The 25,274-nt window shown below is 41.2% G+C and overlaps 1 protein-coding gene across 21 annotated transcripts in view; it reads right to left on the bottom strand.

The window, feature by feature from the left end:
- MACF1 (microtubule-actin crosslinking factor 1) overlaps positions 1–25,274 on the bottom strand; it is a 344,123-nt gene that overhangs the window by 105,935 nt on the left and 212,914 nt on the right. For 18 of the 21 annotated variants that reach the window (XM_014541584.1, XM_014541592.1, XM_014541587.1 and 15 more), the window contains 12 exons: positions 24,226–24,361; positions 15,062–20,479; positions 14,263–14,412; positions 12,773–12,988; positions 12,546–12,695; positions 10,126–10,359; positions 7,739–7,888; positions 6,673–6,906; positions 5,172–5,375; positions 2,417–2,935; positions 1,483–1,659; positions 1,101–1,224 (listed from right to left, as the gene is read on the bottom strand). In XM_014541584.1, the coding sequence (XP_014397070.1) occupies positions 1,101–1,224; positions 1,483–1,659; positions 2,417–2,935; positions 5,172–5,375; positions 6,673–6,906; positions 7,739–7,888; positions 10,126–10,359; positions 12,546–12,695; positions 12,773–12,988; positions 14,263–14,412; positions 15,062–20,479; positions 24,226–24,361 (7,712 nt within the window). The remainder of the gene's footprint in view (positions 1–1,100; positions 1,225–1,482; positions 1,660–2,416; positions 2,936–5,171; positions 5,376–6,672; positions 6,907–7,738; positions 7,889–10,125; positions 10,360–12,545; positions 12,696–12,772; positions 12,989–14,262; positions 14,413–15,061; positions 20,480–24,225; positions 24,362–25,274) is intronic. The other 3 variants (XM_005868634.2, XM_014541591.1, XM_014541590.1) reach the window with 1 other exon arrangement.

Below are 25,274 nucleotides of genomic sequence, written 5' to 3'. Positions count from 1 at the left end.
GCTTAAAGAACATTAGTATTTGAGCCAGATTCCATAAGCATTATTTATTTAGCACCTACTACATGCCAGAAATTGTGCTAGATACTGAGGACTATGGATAATTGTGATAAAGTCCTTGCCTTCTTCAAACCTAAGACTCTGAAAGAGAGGGCAGGCAGAAGAAGGCACAACTAACCATGAAAATAAAATCCTAAGTGCAATAGTGGTACTAAAGAGTACTAGAGAGAGGGGGAAAAAAAAGTTTAATTGACTTGCCCTGGCTGGTGTTGCTCAGTGGTTTGGGAGCATCATCCCATGCACCAGGAGGTCATGGGTTCAATTCCCCGTCAGGGCACATATCTAGGTTTCAGGTTCAATCCCCAGTTGGGCACATCCAATCTCTGTATCTCTCTTACATCAATATTTCTCTCCCTCTCTCTATCTGTCCTTTCCTCCCTCTCTAAAATAAAATTTAAAAATAAATATTTTAAAAGTAAAAAAAAAAAAAAAAAAAAGGAAAGAAAGACAAAGCCCCTCTCTGGCCCTTCTGATCCGAGCAGCAGCAGAAGTGCCAACATCTCCTGGGAGGGCCTCTTGCAATGGTTTCAGTTGGATCTTTACGGGCCCAGGAGGTTAGGATTGTTAAACAAACTTTGGACCCATGCCCCTGGCTTGATTATTTCTTATCTTTTATTTCTTTTGGGAGGTGGTGGTGGTGGTGGTGGTGGTGGTGAGGACTTTACAAAGGAAGCAATCTCTTGGCTACATCTTGAAGCATGAGTAAGAGTTCATCATACATGGGAAGCCCTCATTTAATGTTATCAGCTAAGCAACAGGAAAAACGTCAGGATTAAAGCAATGAAGAAATGACTAGTTTATTTGGGAAAGGAAAGACGTAGGGTGTATCTAGAAGGCAGAATGCCTGGGGGAAAGGGGTTGAAGCCAGATTGCAAAGGTCCTTCAATGATATAAGAATAAAGCTCATGAGCAGGTGAGCTATTCTCGTTTATATCCTCAGCACCCAGCTAGCACCAGATACCTGTACAACACAATGGGATCAACTACGGAACAGAGGTATATACTAGGAATTAGACAGCACTATGCCTGTTGCTGTTTCATACCTGTAGTTTCTTGAACATGCTTGCGGTCTGGGGCTGGTTTCCCTTTAATTTCCATGAGGTCACAAGCTACTTTTTGAAGTTTTTCTACAGGTACTTGGTGCTCAGCCAATTCCTCCTGCAACTGCTGCTTGTTGATGAAAAAGGACAGAAGAAAAACATCTTAGTGAGTAATCAGAGCTGGTTCTAGGAACCTAGAGTGAGTTGTATAAGCTGTATAGAATAATTCTCAGCTTAACCAGAGCCACCGATATTAGAATAAATTGTTTAGGAATGAGATCTTGTCCAAGGCATCCCAACCATTGTTTTTAACCTAAAGGCCAGTATTTTCTTTACTTTTGGGTGCTGTAAGCCATGCAGTACAACAGCCTGTGTCCTGGCTTACCTTTGTTGTTGCAAGCTGCTGTTGCAGGATCCCAGGGTCAGAGGCCACAGTATCTGAGAGGAGCTTCTCCACCTTGACCTCACAGGCCTGCATCCAGGCCTGCAGGCTGTCCGCGCTGCTCTGGAACTGCTGATAATGGCCTAGCAGCATGTTCAGGTGAGAGCCCAGGCGTGTACACTGTGCCAGAGAAAGGAGGGAAAGAAAGCTTAGGCAAGGCCAGGCCAAAGGCAGCAGCATCCTAGGCATAGTCCAGAGAGAGGCTGGGCTCTGTTACAGGGAACTCACTGTGGATGCAGTTAGGGGTAGTGCCCATGGATAGATAAGTAGAAACTACCTTTTATGAGTGGGTTCCTCGTCGTTTGATCCGTTCTATTCACCTCAACTCTATTACACACTGGGGAAGATTTAGTGAGTTGTATGATAAGCCATCAAAGAAATATGCATCAGGTGGCAAGAGAAATGGGACTGAAAAAGTCTCTCTCTGAGGGTTAGCGGTGTTGATACAAAGCACAAGACGGGTGAGAAGAACTGACTAGATTCTATGCCTTAGGAGCTAAAAGGAGTTCTCTGATAGGAAGATACTGATTTACCCCCGATGCTCTGTCCAGGAACACAGGCTGTGCACTGGGTTTAAGTTTCCCCTGTGCTATGTCTCCGAGGAGCCCTTGTGGGCTGGTTACGATACAGAAGGCAAGCGCCTCCACCAGCACCTCTGGAGTGAGATGCGCTGCTGATACTGCTAGGATCGGGCACTGGACGTGAGCCTTCGTGTTTTGCATTTTTGCACTGCTCATAAAGACGCTCTATCTGTGGTCAATATACAAATTAGCTCATTCCCTGTGTCCTGAGGTTTCTAAGTCTCAGAAACCACCCACAGTTGTGTGAGGGCTGCCACGATCGGTTCACCAGAGGCTGCCAGGAGCCTCTCCCATACCTTTGAATGGAGAGCAGTGTATCTCTCTGTTGCATCCTTCAGCTTGTCCTTCACTAAGGTTCCAGCTGCTGATGGCTCTCTGCCTTCCTCCAGGCAGTTTTCAGTGTCCAACACTTTCTGTCCTGAGATGGTCACAAATCTCAAGTCTCCTTTGTGGGAAATTACATCCTCTGAGAAGCTCCCCTGCCGCTTTAGCAGGGAGGGGAGGGATTCGGGGCTGCTGCCTCCCTGGTGCATGTTCTCCAGCTCTTTCTCAGACCGTTCGAGCCAGTTTTCAAACTCTCTATGGTCCTGCAGAAACTTCTGCAGCTCATCCCGTAGTGTCTGCACCTGCTTCAGCCCTGCCTCTGACTGGGCCAGGGAAGTCGCATACTGTTCCTTTAGCTCTCCTAGCTTCTCCTGCAGTGTCTGCCGTTCCTCAGGTGTGAGATTGTGGCCATGCTGGTCCAGGAAGGCCTGAGCTGACTGGGTGGCCAGGATGAAATTTTGCTGCTGAGATAGCAATTCTTGGTGATGGGCCTGGCAAAAAATCCCCCCAAACAAAGGACAATTAGCAGGGACACCACAACAATGTGGTTATGTCTACAACTAGAAGTAGAGGGAGATTTTCATAGGCCACTTTTATAGCTGCTCAGAAATCACCAATCTCTCTCTCTCTAAGCATTATGCCATATTCCAGCTGAACTGACACATATAGAATATTAACGTTTTCAAAGATATTTTACATGTATTGTCTCATCTAATTTGCTGCACAATCTATAATGTAGGAAGACAATAAAATATCCATATTAAAGATGGGGTTAAGTGAATACCAAAAAGATGTACTACTGACTAAGGTCATGCAGGTAGTTAAGGGATGAATTGTTGACCCTCTTCACTAAATCATCCTAAGTCTAAGAGAAGGTACAAATGGCCAACTCATAATTACATGAATGGAAGGAGAGAATAAGCTGGGTGAGCCATACATGGGACAATTGCCAATTCTTAGCTATGAAATATGTCAGCCAATTATCTATGGAGACTGTCCTAACAGGAAAGATCTAGGGAAATTAATGCATTAAGTAAATGAGTTATGCATTAATGAGAGTGAGCTGTGTTTCTGGATAGCACAGGTGATTTGTGCTGCCTCCATGTGCTTCCATGTGGACCTGTTTTCTATTCCCAGGGAACAGAAGTGAAAGAAGGACAGTAGTGGTTGTTCGAACAATGTTCTTCCCGAGTCTAACAGAAGTCAGAGGGAGTTCACTCAGTGTTCCTAACTACCTATATTGTTGATGCAACTACCTAGAGAAGGACTAAGTCTACTTTTCTTCAGAATATTGTCCGGTTTCAACCTGTATCAACCGTAATCTGATAGCCTCAGATTCCAACACCCTCTCAGGGAAGCTGGGGTGAGAAACATATCCTGCTCAAATAACTAGTAAGGAACATCTAGTACCACAGCCTGTCTATGTACCATCCCGATGGCCCCTTCTCATCCTCCAACCCATCCACCTATAAGTAAGGCCGTTTCCTTCCTAGGATGGAAATACTACTTGGTCAAGCTGACTGACGCTACCACCAAGAGGTGTCAGGAAGGCTCCTAGGACAGCAGAACCATCTCTGTTCTGTGCCAGGGCTTTGGGGGACACACTACAATGAACCTCCCAAGCACAGAATGGGCATGCCAGAGGCAGAAATCCTATTAGTACACAATAGGCACCGGTCCACACAAGCCGTTCAATAGAAGCACTCCAGCTAAACCAAATTTTTTGTGCTAGGAAGGTAGCACTACTGAAATATGTGATGCGTGTGTTAAAGTGCCCTGAATATATCATTATCTCTCAACCACGCGATATAATGTGCCTGCATGTGCCAGCTAATGTCTCAGGAGACGGTTTATCTGGTTAGTTCACTGATTTATCTCCAATGCCTGTCATATAGCAGATGCTCAATATTTGCTAAATGAAGGAATAAATGAGTGGAGAGAAATAGTAAGAAAGAAATGGTTTCATGAGTAAAATAGGAAGCCATTAAAAGGATACAGCATTTTAGAAAGATTACTTAGTGTGGGGGATGAATTGGAGGATTAAAGCCTACAGGCAAGGAGACCAGTAGAAGCTACTATAATAATACAAGTCCAAACTACAATAATATCTCAACGGAGATGAAGACGTGGGCTGCTTGTGAAAGAGATATAAGCAACATGGCATTTGATGACTGATTCGATATGGGACAGTGAGGCAGGGAAAGGAGGTTTGAATGATGTCTAATTCAGGCAATTAATACAGGAAGGAGAATGTGTTTGATCAGGAGAGGGGTATTATAATGAACAGGCATTCCATTTTTCAGTTTGAGATGCTTGTGATTCCAACTTGTCAAAAGAAAGACAGATTCATATAATGGCTTGAAGCTCAGGACAGCATTTGGGCTAGAGACAAACATATATATACAATTATTTAGTACAAACGGTAATTGAAGTATCATGAATGGATGAGACTACCAAAGGAAAGTGTATTTTGAAAGATGAGAGCAAGTCTAGGACTATGTTAAAAGCACGCCAGTATGTGAAATGGTGCCTGGGGGAAAGGAATACAGATTATCAAGGGCAGAGGAGTGCTATGTGAAGTAGTGCTATGTGAGTATTTCAAGTGCCAAAGCTGCTGAGACGTCAAAGAATATGAACTGAGAGGTGCTTCCTGGATTCAGGAGCAAGGAGGTCCTGGTGACTTGCTCAGGGAGTCCCCAGCACAGTGAGGGCAAGCAACATCCTCACCTTCATCTTCTCATACTGCTTGTCCAGTTTCTCTGAGGCCTGGTTCACGCCCATGTGGCCGTCAGTGGTATCCAAGGCGCCTTTCTCCAGGCTAGCTCCTGACAGCTGCTCCATCTGTCCACCAGGTGACCCCACTGAAGCCACCCAATCCAAGAGAGCATCAATCTTACTCCTGTTCTCTGCCAGTTCCTTTGCTGCTTTACTCTGCAAGGAGTAAAGGGAGTCTAATGAGAAGGCCTTAGATACTCAGCTATTATAGGTTACAGGTGAAGTCAAGAGGGAAATGTTTATGCTAAAGAAAATGAGAAGCTCTAAGATTGGGTATAGTCAATCTTTGAACCCACAAAAAAGAACGAGCAGCTAAATCTGTTGAAAAAATAATTATTGAAAATAATCTCTAGATTTTTGTGTATATCTTACTGCTTTAAAAGATAGGGAGAGCCTTGGCCAGTGTGGCTCAGTTGGTTGGAGCATTGTCCCATGCACCACAGGGTCACAGGTTCGATTCCTGGTGAGGGCATATACCTAGGTTGTGGGTTCACACGGGAGGCAACTAATTGGTGTTTCTCTCTCACATTGATGTTTCTCTCTCTCTCTCCCTTCCTGTCTAAAATCAATTAAAAAAGGGGGGGGGGGAATCCTAGGATTTAAAGGCCCTTATTTTATTAAGAGGTGATTTAATCCTGGCACCCCAGCAAGGCCTCTCGGCATTCTTTCTAGGCATGCAAAAGTGATACACTGGCTTGGCAGGGTAAGAGATAACACAGCCATACTCAATTACCTGGCTGCGTCTTCCTAAGGGAAATACAGACTTCTCCTATCCTTTCCTCTGCCAAACAGAACACCGAGTACTGAAACGATTTCATGACTCCTCAAGTATGTTAATGGATTAAAAAGGATATGCCAAGGGATACATTCACATAGTTCAGACTTCATCTTCAGGTAACTTATTTCTATTTTCTCTACCTCCCTGTTAGCGTCAGAGTCCATGGCTGGACAAAGGATTCTCATTCAATCTGCCAGTGCCAAGTGGGGTGCAGAAGACCATGTGAGACTTCACCTTCTCGTGGGTTTACCCCAGTGCCACGATCCCCCTGAAACTACGGTGAAAAAGCTTGGAGACTCCCCAGATACTTCCCCCCACACTCCTGGATCACCAGTCTAGATTCATGCAAGAAACATGCCATTTGCATTTTCCTCCCCAGCGTACCACCCTTCCTCACTAAATTCTTTCTGACATTTTCCTATTATTCAGAATACTAAATACACAGAATGCCAGATTTTTTATTTTTTTTGTAATATAAACTTCCTACTAATTGTTCCCGACTTAAAGTTCTTCAGAATATTTATGAAAATAAAGTCCTGGCTCACAGACCTGTTCCTGAAACAGCCCCTTTTCATGACTCTCTGCTCTGTGTAAGGCAGTTCCTCATCACCTTTCATCTGTGTAGGTGCCAATATTTTTTTTGAAAAATACCAAGGGTCACAGCAGTCTGGTTACCTTTTCAGTCTCCTGCTGTAAGGCTGAGGTCACTACTTCCTCTAGCTCCTTCTGGGCCACCCGCGTCCGTGCCTGAAGAGCCTCATATTGCTCCTTCGCCTGATGAAGTTTTTCCCGAAGAGTTGTCAACTCCTGGGGGCTCAGCTTGGTCTGGTTCTCTTCCAGGAACCCTTCAATGTCTTTGACAACACTGGCAAATGAGGCGGCACGATTCTGAATGTCGTCCTGTAAGTCCTAACACATGAAAACAGGGATGGCAGAGCCTTCACCGTTAGTATGCCTAAGACCTCATAGGACGAAGGTGGAATGACTGGGATTGACATATCTGCAACAGATGTATGTCTCTAATATTTAATTTTTTAAGCAAAATTTAAATTGAAATTTCTGAGAAAATATTTAGTGAAGACAAAAAAGGAGACCCATAAACATGGTGAATAGCAGAGATTTTTATTTTGTAATGAGTTATCCTCGAAGAGATCATTCTTCTATAAAGAAAAGTTGACAGCAGGATTCTAGCTGAGTCCTCCCTACTCTCCTTATCCTTACTGTAGCCTGTAGGAACCAGCAAGATGTGGGTACTGCCTAGTCTCCAGCCTCATCATTCCTAATCTTCCTTTTGTTCTTTTTAGCCCAATTGAACTAGCTTTCTTTCAGTTCTGGAATATGTGGTGCTCGGTCCCATTCCCACCTGAAGACAGACACAAAGGCCTCAGCCTGCATATTCTCTTCCATCTCCCACCCCTGCATTCCTTAACCCCTACACATCGTTCATTTCTCAGGTTAAGGGACATTTCTTCAAGGTAATCTTTTCTGACATCCTAGACTAGATTGAGTCTCTGTTATATGTTCTCATGTAACTTTTCCTTTATATGTATAATAGTTAATAATTATTTGTACATTTTTGTGATTATCTATAATATCCATCTCTTTCACTAGACTGTAAGCATCATGTGAGCAGGGTTATTTACCATTATGTTGCTAACACTAAGCATGTGCCTGGCACATAAGCAAGCCTTTATACATATTTGTTGACGAAATGCAAATAAATGAATTAACTTATACTGACCTTCAAGTCACTTTGGTTCTTCTGCAAAGCAGAAAGATCCTGCTGGGAGGCTCTACCTTGGTGGCCTACCAATGCTCTTTCCGCCTGTCCTATCCAGCTGCAAAGATCCTCCAGTTTCTCATGACAAGTATTTTGTTGTTTCTGCAAGGTCTAATTAAAATGCAAAGGGGCCAAAAGACAATCAATAATCCTCGTTTTACAAAAACAAGGTAACTCCCTGAAATATAAAACAAGGTTATAGCTTAAGATGGAAAAGTTGGTGGGAGACTAGAACAGGAAAAAGCACAGAATCATATTTAAAAAGCTCCCCTCATCTATTGATCTGGGTCTATGGTCTGGATTATAATGAGGGGTAATTTCAGGTGAGAACGCTCCCAGGTTTTGGTTTGGGAGCTCCTTTGCCAGACTGCTGTTATTATCCTTAGAAATGGAACAAAGAGCCCGGATGCTTAAAAGCCAGAGATGATAATAAATAGTGGTTCTGACCAATTCCTCTACCAGAACCAGTGGTTCTGACCAATTCCTATTAGTCAAAATATGGAAAATTATAAGGATGTACTAGAAGGAAAATAAATCAAGAAACTGGACAATTTATAATCTAATTGAGCTTCTTAATAATTTAGCAGACTTATAAATTCAACGTCTCACAAATGTAGACACCCTTTAAATCGGAATGAGGGGCTTGTCTATTTTGAGAAAGAAAGTGCCCAACATTAGCAACTGGCTGTCGTTCAGTTGTCTACACTGATATCAAAGAGAAAAGCCAGGCCCAAGGGGAGGGAGGGAATATGTTTCTGTGCCTGATCCCAGATCTCATCTCAGTTGCCTGACACGGAAGCACCTGACTGAGCAATTGAGCATGATGTGTCATCCTGACCATCCTTCTGAAACCATTTTCCACCAGTTTCTACCTTCTGATGGCATTTTAGTCACCTGCACTTACAAACAGGTGCCAAAACTGGCCCTCTCTCCCCTCTTTAGGACAAATGGAAGGGCTCTGCAAGAGAACTCCTAAGAGCTCTTCAGCTGTAAAACGGGATCTTCATGGGTTAGGATGGGTGCAGACTGAATCTGAAAAAAGCAAAGCAAACAAGTTAACACACAGACATACACATGCATTCAGGGCAAATATAGAGAAGCAGAACATTTCCGACAATTACAAGGTTAATAAACATTGTGGAATTAATTATGTGCTCAGAGAGAATGTTCACATGCAGTTGTAGCACCGGTTGCAGCTCAGAGGCCTACCCTGGATCTGGGCTGTGTCTTACTTAAGATGGCTCAGACCAACGCTATTTCATTAACTGTCCATAGGCTATATACATTTCTAAGTGAGGACAGTGCAAATTTTCAGATTTGAAAAGTAACCTAAACTATTTCATTAGTATTTTATTTAGATTGTAATAGAGTTGAAACAACTAAGCAGTAATGGGGGGCATATAAAATTGACTAACCTAAACTCCTTTAAGCCTGACTCAAAAGCTCTATTCTACTTTATACAATATTTAATAAAGCAGATCCTGAGATGGATTTGCTGGTGGTGATAATGACAATTCTAATATCATCTTGCTGAATTCCAATTTATTATTCAAAGAGCAGAAATGGTATAAGCATGATTCTTGGCATTCTAAGGTTGTTACCATTAATACAATAATGTTAACTTTTGCAAGAAAGGGTCACAATGAAAAGTGGTAGGGTGGCTAGTTTTTCCCCAAAAATGTATCACCGCTGCTTCTACACATGGTTTTCCAAAATAAGCACCGGGCATGACAGTGTGAAGAAAGGTGCTGGAAAATAACGACACTTTAGAGCAGCGGTCGCCAATGGGTGGTCCGCGGACCACTGGTGGTCTGCGAGTTCTGAAAGGTTGGTGACCGCTGCGTTAGAGGTCCTAAAAAATTAATATGATTCTGATAAAAATTTCCTTGTCAGCTGCTGGAAGGTTGTCAAGGAATCTGAGAGTTAATCATTTGAAAAGCCCAGAATAAAACTGACTTTAACACTTCTTCTCAAGAGTCAGAGTATCTAAATGTTTTTAACGGCCTTCAAAAGAAGGCTAAGGGAGAAAAGAGGGCTGGGGATGTGATTTTCATTGGAAAGTCAGAGACAATGAGACACAGTGAGGGGAGAATCTTATAAAAAAGAAAATATTTGCACATGCATACACATGTAAACACATGTATTCTCTCACACGCATACATAAAACCAAAACATGGCAAGAAAAACAGCCAGAACAGCTGCCTGCTGTAAACTGGCCTGAATGACATGAAATTTCAAAATTGGTAAACGCAGGCTCCTGGAATCATGGTAGATGTATTCTGGCCAGAAAACCCAAACACAGGACATCCCAAAAGACAAATTGGGCCCAGCTGCTGGTTCAGCCTGACCTTGACCAGGGCTGCCTGCTCCACTTGTTGACGGTGACCCTGCAAGGCATTCATCTGAGCTGCAGTGTGTGCCACAAGGTCCTGGAAAGACCCCTGCAGTTCATTCAGAAGCCTCAGCATCTGCCGGTTCTGCTGAGGGGACAAGTCCTGGGCATGCTCGGAGAGAAAGAACTGGACATCGAACGCAAGAGCATCCAGCTGAGATTTCCTTTCAGCCATGGGCTGTTTCAAATCCTAAGGTAAGTAGAAAAAGGGGGGAAAAAAGAAATAAAATTTCTGATTATCTACTGAAGCAGAAACTGTTGGTTTTAATAAAAAACCAACATAATCAATGAGAGGCTAATTTTCTGTACTTTTGTAACTGACACTGATCATTCCTAGAGCCAAATAAGCACTGGAAGTCTCCCGCACTTCTGGTCTCTCCACACTCCTCACGAGTTACCATTCAGCTTCCTTTAATATGTACTGACATCCAAATGCAGCAAGCTTTCATGTATTTATGTTAACAGAACTACACCAGAACTGGTCTCAGATCTCTGAATTTTTTTAAAAAAGTTTGAAAAGTACAACATCAATTTCTGGTCTGAGCTATATCTGCCTAATTTATTTTCTTAGGTTCAAAATTTATTTGTATTTGTCCAGCAGTTAGTTATTGGTAGGTCAGAAGTGAAAAAATATCCAATTTATTTGTGGTTCATTAAAATATGATTTTTACAGTAAATAATGTTGCTTATACATTTTACAACTGTGAAGGATTACAGTCTTTCTTATATAATAGTTGCATTGCTCCCTTAAAGCAGTAATAAGTGTCTAAATACTATAATTATCTATTTTCAGACCATTAAAAGCATGCAATTTTCCCACAAAAATGTAGTAGCCATCAGCTGTTACACTGGATATTTCAATGGCAATAAAAATAATTAAGATATCTATTATCGCCCTGACCGGTTTGGCTCAGTGGATAGAGCGTCGGCCTGCGGACTCAAGGGTCCCAGGTTCAATTCCGGTCAAGGGCATGTACCTTGCTTGTGGGCACATCCCCAGTAGGGGGTGTGCAGGAGGCAGCTGATCGATGTTTCTCTCTCATAGATGTTTCTACTTCTCTATCCCTCTCCCTTCCTCTCTGTAAAAAATCAATAAAATATATTTTTTAAAAAAAAGATATCTATTATCTCTATCACTTTGAAACTGAGAGCAGCCAGCAACCCTGCAAGGCAGGCTGGGAGGGCTTCTTGGCTATTTATTATTAGACCATGCTTCCTTCAACTGTGAACACATGGACTGGGAAACTATCACTAAGAAAACAAGGCTTAGACTGTGGCTCTCTTCCCATGAACCAATGCATGCATGAGATGCTATGTTTATATATCTTATACTAAGTCATAGAAATTTTTCTCACCCTTGCTTCTTATAATACCCTGCAGTGAACCAGAGTCTGCTACTCATTCCCCCAGTGATATCTTGGATAAAAGGGTATAAAAGAAGAAGGCAGGTCAGTTCTTGCAAGATAAACAGGAATGAAGCTGTATACAAGGAGCCTGACCATGGACAAACCTTTGTCTGCTTCTCTTAAGACTAGGAAAAGGGAGAGGGTGGAACAGAAGGAGGGGACATCTCTGGTTCTGCTCTGACTTTAAAGAGTTTAAGCAAAGGATAGAAAAACCTGTGTGAATAATATCTAATAGTATCTTAAGTATAACCATTGCTGCCCCCCAAAGGAACAATGTTCAGGAGAAAATTCTCTGGCTCATATGTATCTCAGAGCCTGTATCTTTCTCTCACTGACTTATGAAAAGTACCAATTAATTTGGGGCTTAACAAGAAGAAAAGCATCTCTCTAGATCAGGAGTTGGCAATCTATAGTGCTGGCCAAATGTGCCTGTCAACTATTTTTGTAAATAAAGTTTTATTATAACACATCCACGATCATTCATTTATGTACTGTCTATGGCTGCTTTCATGTTTCAACGGCAGAGCTGAGTGGATGCCAGAGAAATGGGCCATTTTGAGTATGACCTACAAGACCTAAAATATTTACTATCTGGTCCTTTATAGAAAGTTTGCCAAGCCACAATCTAGATCATTGACCAAAAATTCTCCTGAAATTGATGTGTGTGCATAGGATTAGATCTTGGGCAAAACAGAAACAGGGAAGAGACATTAGATGCTCAGTTATAAAGAGGCCATTGATAATAATAGGCCATTCTGCAGACTCTCTCAGAGAATAGCTGAAAGGAAAAATAATCATAATGACTGAAGTGCCAGAGGTATGATAACCTAAAAAACGAAACATAGCAGACTTTATTATCTCTGAAATGGAAAATCAAATTTTCCAAGAAAGGTAAGTACTGGTTTCTGTGGCAGGAAAATAAAATTGACAACTCAAAGGACAAAAGCTTGAGAATGGGTGCAAATTTTACCTCACATTGTTGGAGACACTGATTCAGGCTGTCAGCATCTGTTTCACTGCTGCATTCCTTGCTATTCAGATTGAGAATGGTATCGCCAACCCAGGTTCGCAGATTCTGAAGTTTGCCTTGTAGCTGTTTGTGCTGATTTAACACTCTAGTCTAAACAAATAAATGGCAAATTAGATGATAAAAGTCTCCAAACCTGCCCAGACTTGGTGAATAAAACAAGAAACTACCTTTTTTCCTTCCACAGCATTCTGCAGCTGGAGTAGTCTGGAACTCCAGCTGTCACTCACGGAGTGGAGGGACTTCTGAAGATTCTTGGCATCCTTCTCCAGAGCCTTCAGCAGCTGAGCGGGGACTTCTTGAGGCTGGCTGATGGTGATCTGACTCACACACTCCAATTCCTGACTCACCAAGGTGGACAGATCCTTTAGCTCCTTGTCTAACACCTGAGGGGATAAAATAAAGTTCCCTCCAAAATCAAGACTAGAAATCTTGCTATGTCGGAATCAGCTGTGAAGACATTTTTCTCACACCTCATGCCAATAAAGGCTTCAGGGCTTCTAAGGTGTTTTGATATATAGTCCATAGTTTATTTGGTTCTCACAATCACTAATTCTTGAGGTAGGCTGTGTGGATATTATAATTCTGGATTTACAGAAGAGATGCCTCAGCACTTAAATGTAAAATTTTGTCTGAGGTTAGCCAGACAGTAAGCAATAGAGCCAGGACTTGGATTCGGGTGTTCTGACTCAGGGCAATGCTGGGTCCACTACAGCTTGCTGCCTCTCTGAGAATGTCATTATGTCTTATTAATATTATGTAAAATAAGTCAATCAAAAAGGACAACTCCCCATCTAAATTCCAAGGGGGCAGAACCAAAGAGCATAAAAATAACCCAAGCCAGCCTTCCTACTCAGCTAGTCTACAGAATTCTAATCTTCAGTAGAGAAGCCCGAAATACTGTTAAGGTGTGGAAAGCTAGATAGCTCTTCTGGGCATCCTCCTTACTTCCCCTTCAGCCACCCTACCCACGGTCATACTTTGATATTGAGAGATCTGGTAAACCTCTACAATCTCTGCCCTCATTGTGTCTCCAATCCTGTGACGACTCTTAACCGCCAGGTTCGGTGAAAGCTACCCTTCCTTCTTCTCAAGGCTGTCTAAGTCTATGTCCTCAGGAACCTCACTCCATCAGTGATCACTTCCTCTCTCCTCTAACTTCAAGTTCTCCTTTTCTTCTTTCTCCTCAGCCCCCGAAATCTACTCAAAACATTCCTCTTTCAGTCCATCTCCTCCAGCCAGTGTCCTACCTCCTGCCTTGCCTGCACTTCCAAGCTTCTGGAAAGAAGGATGTACATTAATTGTCCCCACCTTCCAATCTCTCATCTATTCTCACTGCAACCTAGTTTATAGCCCACAAAACCACTCCACTGAAACCACTATCAAGTTCACTAGTGACTTTCAGGTGCTAATCCCCCTTTGCCCTCACTATACTTGGTCTCCCTATTGTAGTTAACACTGCAGACTACTCCTCCCTTGAGTCTCTTCTGTTGTAGTTTCTGTGAACCAGTATTTCCCAGTCAGAGGTCTCCAGTTACACCTTTCCGATCTATTTTTTGTTCTTTAAATCATGGTGTGTTGAACATGTTTTTTCTTCCATAATAGTCTCTACTTCCTCCAAGTTGGTGGGCCTGGAGAAAGGAAGTCTCTGGGAACCTACCTTGGCCTGACATCGCAGATCCTGTAGCTCTGCCAGGCTACGCTCCACAGGTTGAATCTGTCTGGTCCTCATTTCAATGTCTCGTAATAGAGACAGATAGGATACCAGCTTCTCATCATGCTCTAGACAGAGTCGCCGGTTAAATATATTCTGTGAAGCCAAAAAAGAAAACTCACTCAGGCCTGACATTCTCCTGCTTTTTAAAGCAGGCTGGATCTTATTGATAAGTAGAAATTTTTATTACACTTAGGGTGGGATGAAATAACAGGCTATTTTGTCTATGTCTTCTCAAATCAATAGAGAAAAAAGTGATTTTATTAACTTCCTCCAGGAGCAGAAGCTCATAATTATCAATCTGTAAGCATTCTTTTAGCAAAATTTCCAAAACTTATTCTAACTTTAGACAGCATCACCCCAGTATTTCAAATTAGCTTCAATGTTAGTTTCTACATTAAAACCCTTGCAAATTTCAGGAAAACATTTGAGCCACTGCCTAAGTTTCCAACAACTGTGTTAAAAACAAATAATGGTAAATTAAGTTATACTTTTTTTTTGAATTTTTGTAAGAGTTTGAGCCAAACTGATGACAATTTCTGGAAAGCAAGATCTCAAATACTCCCCAAACTAAGTTACACTTTATAGAATTATCTAATGCCCTGAAATATATGCATGCATATAATTATTCATATGTAAACTCAGTATCCAGTCAAGAGTTTTATCATTAAACCAGTTATATCTTTTAAAAAAATACACACACACACACACACATACACACAAAATGCAACACTGGGAAACTTACTTTAGTTGCTCTGGAGGGCTCCGTGCTTACACCTTCATTTCCCTTTCCCCTCGGTGCGGTCAGGAAGGGAGTTTGTTCACTTCCAGGACTTTCTCTGAGCTTTTCTGGTGGTGTCTCCTCATCCACCTTCATTGTAGGGTATATGAGGGGCACTGTCCTTTCCTCACTGGCCTCTGGAATAGCAGGACTCATGGTGGCACCCTGTTGCTCGGTACTCTCTTTTTGAGATACATCTTTGAACAATTCCTCGGGAAGAAGGGACACCAAGACTCTGGGAACTCCCTGAGTCACTATACCTTCAAAGGACCCTGCTTCTGCACCTGTAACTATAGGGTTTGACATTTCTAGAAATTTCTCTCCAGTTATTTCCTTAGTTGCTACCATTTTAGATTCAAGAATCCCATAAAGTTCACTATCACTTTTGCTATCCTGATGATGAAAGTCCTTTTTGACTTCTTTTGGGTCTACTCTAGAATCTACAATTTCTTCCAATTTAAGAGCTTTTGTTGAGTCAAAAGGTACTTCTTGGTATGATTTTTCTTCATGTTCATTAGATGACAAGATCAGATCTTTGGTTTCCTTAGTCTTAGAAGTAATACAGGAATCTTCACGATAGTTGGTCTCCTGTCTGGTGGTTCCTTGGAAAGACTTGTCTGATTTGGAAATTTGGGACGTGTCTGCAACTTGGGTTTTTCCAACTGATTCCTGGTAGTGCAATGGTCTTGGGGTCATAGAAGAGAATGCTTCACTCTGAGCCCCTCTTGTAATTTCTTGTGATAAATTTTCTTCTGGTTTTACAGTTAAGGAGAGGCTTAAATTTTTGACTTCTCTTTCATTGACCTGATTAGAGTTGAAAAATGTTGAAGCATCTTGATTTCTTACGGAAACTCCTTTGGGTATCATTGGGGAAGAAGGGTCCTCAGCTTTACATAGAATAGAAAATCGCACCTCTCCATCAGCTTCTTTCCCTCTTTCAATTATGGCAATTTCCACTGGTTGACTCTTTATACTAGAGTCATGGTCACTTCTAATGGCAGTTTCTTGGTTCAACTTTACTTCTGAAAGAACTGTTGGTTTGCATGTTTTGACACTGTCTCCTATAACTATCACCTTCTTCTTCTCTCTCTTCCTTTTCTCCCTAGTATTTGTTGGTTTCTGAATAACCTGCTCACTCAGAAATTTGCCTGAAGTTTCACAATTTGATTCTTGTGCTTCTGAAATAATTTCTCTTTGGTTTTCCCTTATTTTTTTATTATCTAAGTCTACTGCAGACTGTTTCATATGAGAAACAATTTCTATTTGTGACACTACTTTTTCCTGCTCTTCATTTGTATTTTTTTCCATGTTGGTACTAGTCACCTCTTTGAGTTTAGAATCACAAACTTCTGAGTGAGGGCATGTCACTGAACCTCGGCCCAATGATTTGCCTTTACAATCACTAGGAATTATTATACTGACATCTGAAGAAACATCTGAAGAAGCTCTCTTCTTATCTTGATCCTTACACTCGAATTCTTTTAATGAAATTTCCCTGCCCTTTGTTGCCTGCTCCTCACCAGAAATTCTCCTCTTAACCTTTTCTTGTGCAGACTGACTTCCAATTTGAAACAATTTTCCATTTTCTTCTTTACCACAACTCATTTCTGCAGTCTGATTACAAGCAATTAACATTTCCTTCCTTAGAAATTCATTCTTCAATTCACATACTTCAATTCCATCTTGCTTTTCAATCTGAGACCCCTGATCACTGGACTCTAAAGTATCTATTTGGATCAAAGTTGCCAGTTCAGGGCTAATAAATCCTTTCTCAATAGCTTCCTTTACAGTCACTCTTTGATCATTAAATATGTCAATGATTCCTCCATTTAGTACCTGATGAGATGCAATAGTTCTGACCATGTTTTCATCCACCAATTTCTGTTTCAAAACTGATGCCAATGTCAGTCCTTGTCCTGTAGCAGTATCTATGATTCCTCCAGTATTTGCCTGAGCTTCTAGAACTTTCAGTGTTGATGCAAAGTCTACTTTTCCCAGCTGAGTTGCTTGAGACAATGTAAGAACTTTGTCACTCACTCCATCTTTAATGTCTGAGAAAGGAATTACTTCTAGATATCTCTGTCCAGATTCAATATCAATCTTACATTTCTTTATCAATTCTGAATAGGGAACAATTCTGTGATTCTCAGGATCTACAATCCTATGCATCAATCCTGAAGACAATGTTGCTTTATTAGTTAATAATCCTTCTTTTTCAGCTTCTGCCAAGGTCAATCCCCGGCCAGAAATGAGATCCACAAAGCTTTCAGTCAATGCCTGAATTTCTTGGATTTCTCCTTTCAAGTCTGGGTTAACAAGATCTAATTTTATAGCTTCAGAGAGGGAAATAGTTTCCTTTGTTTCAGGATGAAAAAACTGATGGAGACTTAAGTTCTCAACTTTTTTGAGTTGCTTGGCTAAATCTTCATCAATGATGCCATGTTTAAAGGCATTATCAACAGAAAGTCTCATCCCAGATATATGGTGAATGATACCTCCATCTACCACCTGTTTAGTCAACAACTGAATGGCCTCCTCTCTCTCCAGAAGTCCTCTGTCAATGGACTGCATAACTGTTAGAGGGGCCTTGCTATCAGGGTCCATAATTCCAGTTGTTTCCATTTGTAAGCTAATTAATCTCTCCCTAACTGTTTTTTCAGTATCTTTGCCTTTGGAAGCTTTTTCCAGATTTATAAGCTCAGTCTGGTCAGCACTGTCCACCAAGCCAAGATTTAAGGCCAAAGTCACCGAAACCTTTTTGCCTCGTTTCAGGTCAATGATTCCACCAGTCACCACCTGCCCCTCTAAAATTCTGGTGGCTGTCTGTGTGTCAAGTAGTCCAACAGCAACTGCTTCCTTCACAGAACAGAGTGTGTGGGTACGTGGGTCTAAGACACCACTAATAGCTTTGTCTGCCATGAGGACATTATGCAGCAATTTCTCATCCATCAGACCTTCATCAATGACTTCTTCAGTTGTCAAAGATTCGCAAGTCTGAGAGTCAAAGAAGCCCCGAAACATGTTCAGCTTTCCCATAAGTTTCACAGCAGTGTGACTGGGCACGATACCTCTGGCTATTGCTTCATTCAGTAACAGCTGTTGACCTGTTTGTTCATGAAAGATACCACCATCGAGTAATTGTGTAGATAATCTGTTTAAGGTAGCTTCTTCAAGCAATTCTGAAGGAGGAGTGCATGACAAGGAAGTTTCACTACCATGATCTGCCTCATCTGTTTTTTCTAACATCATCATACTACCACCTATAATGTTTTGTTCTTCTGGACTTTGTTTATGGTCATCCTTACTTCCTTTGTCCAGAGAATGAACATTCATGTCATTTTCAGACTTGAGTTCTGAGTCTAAATCTAGAGTTTTCTCTACCTGAAATTGTGACTTCTTGCTTTGGGATTTTATGAGAGGTCTTCTAGTTTTACCTGGAATATGTTCAGTTTCAAGTGGGTTTGCTTGTTCTTTCTGACATATAAAGGAAGCATTTCTGAGAGTCTGCCATTCTTCATTTGGTGTTTCATTAGAAACAGGATCTTTTTCTACCACCGTGGTCACATCTTCTGTTTCCTCAGAGGGTACTATAAGGAGAAATCCTCTGCTGATATTTTCTCTGGTAGACACTTCTGTTAGATCTTCCTTTTGGGTACCTACTAGCTGCCATTTTAACTCTGATTTAACTTGACCTCTGACCTTCAAAGTATCAATGTTTGGATTTCTCACTTTTTGTTCTCCTACAAATAGGTCTTTTTCAGGGTTCTCTGTAGGGGAACCTTCTGTTACTATAATGGTCTTTTTGCCTTCTGCTTCCATGCAATTTGCTTGATTGGGATATTCTTTGTTCTGAGAAGGGTGGAATTCACGTGACCGCACAGTCAGCCTATCACAGAAAGTTTCTGTTATTTCCACATTCACTGATTCTTCTAATTCCCTGGAAGTTTCTGGTTTCTGATGTCCAATTCCAAACACTTCTAGAGGATTTGCTTGATATTCACCGTTTGCTGTTAGTGCTTCTATCAGCTCATTGTCTAGCAGGAGCACCCTCTGTCCATTCCGCACATTAATGTAGCTGTGAGTCATCAGCTGGAACAACAGCGTATCGCTGTGGCTTGCCATGCCCTCAGTTTGGCCCTTGCTGCTCGACAGACCTGATGCTCCGGGATTAATGTTCAATTTGCTTTGTTCTGAAGAATCTGCTAATTGCATGTGGGGTATCACATCAGGTATGCAAATTGATTTTAAGTTATTGGCAAGATCTTTGTCCAATATACCATTTTCTATTGCCTTATTCCAGGACCAAATCTCTGTGGTTGCTGGTAGAAATAGAGCTTTAATATGCTGTCGTTCACTAAGGATTTTATGAGCTAGCTCACTAGACACAATACCTTGTTCCAGGGCATCTGTCATTGGGAGGATCTCTCCAGATTCAGGCCATAGCAACCCCATGAATGACCAAAGGGACTCCAGAATCACGAGGGCAATCTTAGCAGCTACTAGATCACTGCTCACTGCTTCATCTATCGTCAGCCTATGCCCCGTGACAGTGTCTATGATACCTCCTGTCTGAAGCTGCCTTATGAGAATAGCGCAGGCCATATCTTGGTCAATCAAATTATGTCTTACAGCCTCTTCCACTGTAAGTCTGTGTCCTGTTCTTGGGTCTACTATGCCACCAGCAAAAAGCTGAGCTTCTAGCAGCCGGACAGTGACCTGCCTATCTATTAGGCCTTCCTGAACTGCACGGAAAATGCTAACCTTCCGGCCTGATTTCAAGCTCACCATTCCTCCTGCCAATTGCTTGACAGGCAGCAATTTCAACCCTGATTCTTGGTGGACAATACATCTCTGCATCAAATCCAGCAAACCGACTTTCTCAGCTGTGTTGGGGTCTATCAAATTCTTGGATGATCTCAGGTGAGACTCTAACTCTGAGAGAAGCCATTCAGAAATGAGGCCTTGATGAAAAGCCTCCTCTAGGTTAATAAAGTTCTCATTAGGGGGGAGACTGAAGCCTCCGGTTGCCAGGTGAGCTTCTAAGATTTTCAGTCCAACTCTCTCAGTGATAATTTTCTTCTCAATTGCTTCCACTACAGAAAGAGGGCCTTTGCTCTCACTAAGCCTGCTTATTAAGGACAGCGTATCCTGTAGCTCCCGGAGCTGCTGGTACATCTGGTGATTAATGAGGTTTCTGGCCAGGCCCTCCTCCAGAGAGAGCTTTTCAGTGGTCTCAGGGGCAATGAGGCCAGACATGATAACCTGGGATTCCAGGAGCACCAGGCCTGTGTCCTGGTCAATGAGGCCCTTTTGCATGGCTCTGAAGATGGGAAATATCTCCACCGTGCCTAGGTCAATCACCCCAGCAACTGCTCTGCAACCCTGAAAGAAAAAAAAATGAAAAAGAAAACTAAATTAGAGAAGCACAAGTGTTGAAAGGAGCTATTCAAAGAATGATACTACAGGGTAGGACAAAAGTAGGTGTATAGTTCTGAGTATGCGAAACAATTTATTCTTGTATTATCGCTTACTGTATTATTTTCCACATGAACTGTAAACCTACTTTTGCCTCACCCTGTATATCAAATTCTGACCACAAGAAATACCCAGCCTGGGAAGGGCCCCAAAGTGTAGGAAATATTCTGAAGCCTGACAGAGTTAATGCTAAAAAAGAATTTGTCTAAACTGCAGAATGTTTTACATGGGCAGAAGAAGTTCACAGATTACTTGAGGGATGACAGCATTAAGCATATCTGAGTGACAAGCTCTACAAAGTAGCAAGCAGCGAAAGTGACAGGACAGCTATTTCTAGGACTAACTCACCACAAAGGTTCTTAAGACACATACCAGTTCCCAAAAATGAGAATTCAACCCCATATAACAACTTCTCAGTGTTGTAGAAGCTTCTTGAAGTAGTATTTTCCTGCTGATGAGTTCAGCAGGACCAGTCCACAGGACTAGAAGAGAGATTTAAGCATCCCAATATCCACACAATAGTTGTATATCTCAATAAAGGATCCTGTGTATTTTACTCAAGCAGCTGCTTAGCAACTGGGGCAGTCATACTCTTGGTGGTTAATGCTAGCACTTGCCAAGGCAATGGCTGAGTTAAATTAGCTCTAGGTATTGAAATTAGCAAGTCAAGGAAAGAACAGACTTGGGACCTTTGCTGTTGGAACCACTAGTAACTTTTCTTCTAGTCCAGGCTAGAATGGGTAGTAACCACCATGATTACAACTACCAATTGTTGGGCACTTAATATATTTACTGAGTACTAATATTTAAGCCTCACAACAATCCTAAGAAAACAATTATTTTAACCTTTAGTTTAGAGATAAGAAAATGAGGCACAGAAAAGTTAGGTAACGTGTTCAAGGTCACAAAATTAGTGAGTTCTAGAATCAAATCAAAGTCTGACTCTGAATCTTGGGGTATTATACTTCCTTCCCAGTTGAATCCAGAAGAGTATGAAGGGTAAGTACAGTAGAGTCACATCTTCCAAAGGAGTCAGGTTCTGAGGTGAGTGAATAAGGTAATTCTTACATATTGTCTAATTTACCCTTGCAAAAAAAAAGCCTAAAAGCAGCTCCTTAAGAATTCTTATTTTGAAGCCTTTTATCATGAAACTAGAGGCCTGATGCACGAAATTCGTGCAAGGGGCTCGGCCCTCGCAGCCCCGGCTTTGTCCAGAAGGTCATTCAGCTGTCCGGTCTAATTAGCATATTATGATTTTATTATTATAGATGATGGTATTCAAAAATAAAATTACTCAAGTGTTTACCACTTACAACACTTCATCCTTTTTACTATTCTCCAATTTTCTAGTTCTTCTTGTTCATGTTCATTATCTTCATTTTCTATGGATAGTTTTATCTGTCCTTCTTTGGTCAGTATTAATTTCTGATCCTTATTTAACTCTTTAACTTATCCATAGAGGATCTTGTTGAAACAATTGCCAACCACTTCCCTGACGCCTAAATAACGCATTTCATTGCTGTCTCCATGAGAAGCAGCACCAGAGGAACAGGTACTTTGCCCATTCAGTGTCTAGGAACAGTACCAGCAGTCCAATAACCATCTCATGAATAAATAAACATTGATAAATAGTAAGAAAACCCTTAAACTCACTAACCTATTTCCCCCAGATTTTAAAAACATTCACTGAGGATTTCAAGCTTGTTTAATTGCACACTATAAGAGATACTGAATGGATAGCAATGAGGAAACCAATTTGGTTCATTTCTCCATATCACTATATTTGTTCAAATACTGAAATAACTGACAAATTCTCCATACTGTTTAAAATATATTAATCAATATACACCCTTTGTTTTCTGACCCAGAATATAGAGTTTAACTTGTATAAGGTAAATGTATGCTATGCAAATCTATTAGGTATCTGTTCTATAGAGAGCAAAAGAGAAATCACACAGCCATATGACTCTTTTGAGATATATGAAAAAACTTAGAGAAAATCCATGTAAAACTATTCAGAAGCAGAAAATATGACAAAGGAAAATGTTCTTTTGTGAACTTCTAATTTCTTCTGTGAGATTCACGGAGTCTCAGAAAGCTAATACTGAAGAAATGCCTGGAGTCTAGCCTAAGAGAAAAGACTACACACTGTTCCTTCCAACACCCTCATAAGTGGAGGACAGGCAGGAAGCACTGAGCTGGGAAATACCCAGAGAAATCCATTTTAGTCCCACCAAACATGGGCATCCTGACCTAAACAAGCAGAAGAGGGAAAGAAGAAGAGAAAACACAAAAGGCTTCTACTTACCAGAGTTGCAGGGCACGCCTTGGGCAGATAAGAGAGAGAGCCTTACGGAGCAGCTCAGCCGTATCGCACACACAGTGTAAGCTTGGTGTTAGCATCCAGCATGCGACTTTTGTTTGTTTTTTTTTGCAAAAAAGAACCCCAAACAGGTCGTCCTCTTTTCCCTTTGTGCATTTGTGCTTAAACTCCAAAGGGTTAGTGAAACTTGTAAGCAAGGATGTCAGTTAATCAGAACAATACTTCACATGAAACACACAAACGGTAACAGGGACACATCATGCTCAATGTAGTGGTGCTCAGCAGCTTGTCTCTTTATTTTCTCCCTTTTTTTTTTAACCTTTCAAAATGAGAACTGGATGTTCTCAGCAAGCAATTGTTAAAACTTTTCACATACACCCTTATATGGTGAAGCAACAAGCCATTAGAAGTGGGCTACCTTACACAGAGAATGCTAAACCAGCACTTCTTTTTGAAAATCTATTCTCAAATAAATCATAGCTGGTTCTGTCTTATGGTCTTTACAACTCTAGCTCCTGCTGCACAAATTTCATATCCAAGGACCAGAGCCAAAGAATATTTATCTGAATATCATTTTGAGCATCATCTAGACTAAATTTGGTTACCACATGATTTTTAATTTTGGCCTGCCCCACGTAAGTTGGCCATTGCTTCACAACATAGGAAATAAGCAGGCAAACACACATATATATCCCAGAGACACATGTATATAATATGGTAAGTTTACATATACACAAGTATCCAGGAAGAACTTAGGACAACCAGCAAGAACTTAACAACTTCCATATGGTCCAGGAAATGAACATGAGTGGGAACTGGTAAAGATGTCACATGATGGGATGACCATGGGTAAGGGGAACCAGCGTCTCAGTCAGTGCAGCTAATCCACCAATTTGCTTTGAAGATAAACATTTCTTATTCATTTAGTACATATGAAAAAAAGTACGAGGGAAAGAGGTTCATGATCTTTTTTTCCCCAATATTCCGAACTCTTGGCTATTGACTTTTGAGTAACAATGCCACAAAGGAATAATCTTATTGCTCTGTGACATAAAAGTTATGTTCTCCTTGACTGCAAAATGGAAGACAACAAAAATGGTGAACCACATCTAAAGAGTTAGCCATAAATGCCTTCCAGAGTTTTGACTGACCAACACATCATGGAACCCCAGGTAAGAAACACAAGACAAATGGCTGCTACGGTGAGGTTAAAAAAATTAAGTCACATTGGTCATGGAAAGCTAGTGATCATGACTTTCAATCAGCAAGGATACTTTCACACCATTCAAAAGGTACCCTCCCAACATTTGGAGAGTAAAATTGAAAGTACCTTTTGTTCTGTCTGCTGAGCCAGCTGGCTCCGAAGCTGGTGAAGCTGGTTTGCTGAACCATCACACAGGTCATGGTAAGTCTTATTCAGGGCGTTCAATTGCTCAGATATCTGTTCCTTCTCTTTTTCTGAGAGTCTGGAAGATGAAGCATTAAAGCTCTTTTAGAGAAAAGCCTTCCTCCAACTCACGTCTATGGCTTCACAATCATCACTTCTCCACCTTGGATGGTATTCTTCTTGGTCACTGCTAACTGTGGATCATCTGGTCAGAGCTCCATACTCATTGAACACTTTGGCTTCTAACTCATAGTTTTCCCGTTTATCTCAAATCAAGTCATGATTCTTGATGATGTCAATGATCATGTCACCAATTGTCTATAACACCCTAAGCTTGTAGTCCTGCAATTTTCTCAATCCCAATGGCCTCCACTCCACTTCAGCCCCATCCATAAAGGGCAAATTTGGACCCTGCTGTTATCTAAAATTCTTCCACTTCTGAAATTTTAAACTGTAAGAATCTACTATTTGATTATAGCTCCTAATTATACCCCTACCTTTCCAGTTTTCTTTCTTTACTCCTATACCACTTTTTAAAATTGAAATATTTTAAACAAATTCTCATTTACTCATTATCCAACTATCCAGCTTTACCAAATTTTACCAGGTTTGCTTTAGATCCTTTTCTTAGAAATAAAACATTACATCTATAAAGTCCAATGTGTATGTGTCACCAACCCCATTACTTTCCCTTCCTCCCCAGAGGCAATCACTATTTGAATCGGGTAAATTTTGCAAGTCCCCTTTCTCATTCTACATTATGTTTTTGAGAATGAACCCTGTGATTTATATTACAACTATCCACCAACTTACTGAGATTTCCCAAGTCTTCCTTGATGTTCCATTTTCTCTTAATCAATCCTATTATATTTAGTTTCTCCTCTTTTCCAGACCCCACAGTCATCATCTCCATCAGTTCCTTACACGCTCATTAATCTGATAAAACTCCAGCCCCAGATCAATCAAACTCTGCTCCCATGTGCAGGCTGCTA

This window comes from Myotis brandtii, unplaced genomic scaffold, assembly GCF_000412655.1.
Source record: "Myotis brandtii unplaced genomic scaffold, ASM41265v1 scaffold274, whole genome shotgun sequence".
Lineage (NCBI taxonomy): Eukaryota > Metazoa > Chordata > Mammalia > Chiroptera > Vespertilionidae > Myotis > Myotis brandtii.
Note: the sequence above shows the minus strand (reverse complement) of the source record. Positions and strands in the feature narration are given on the sequence as shown.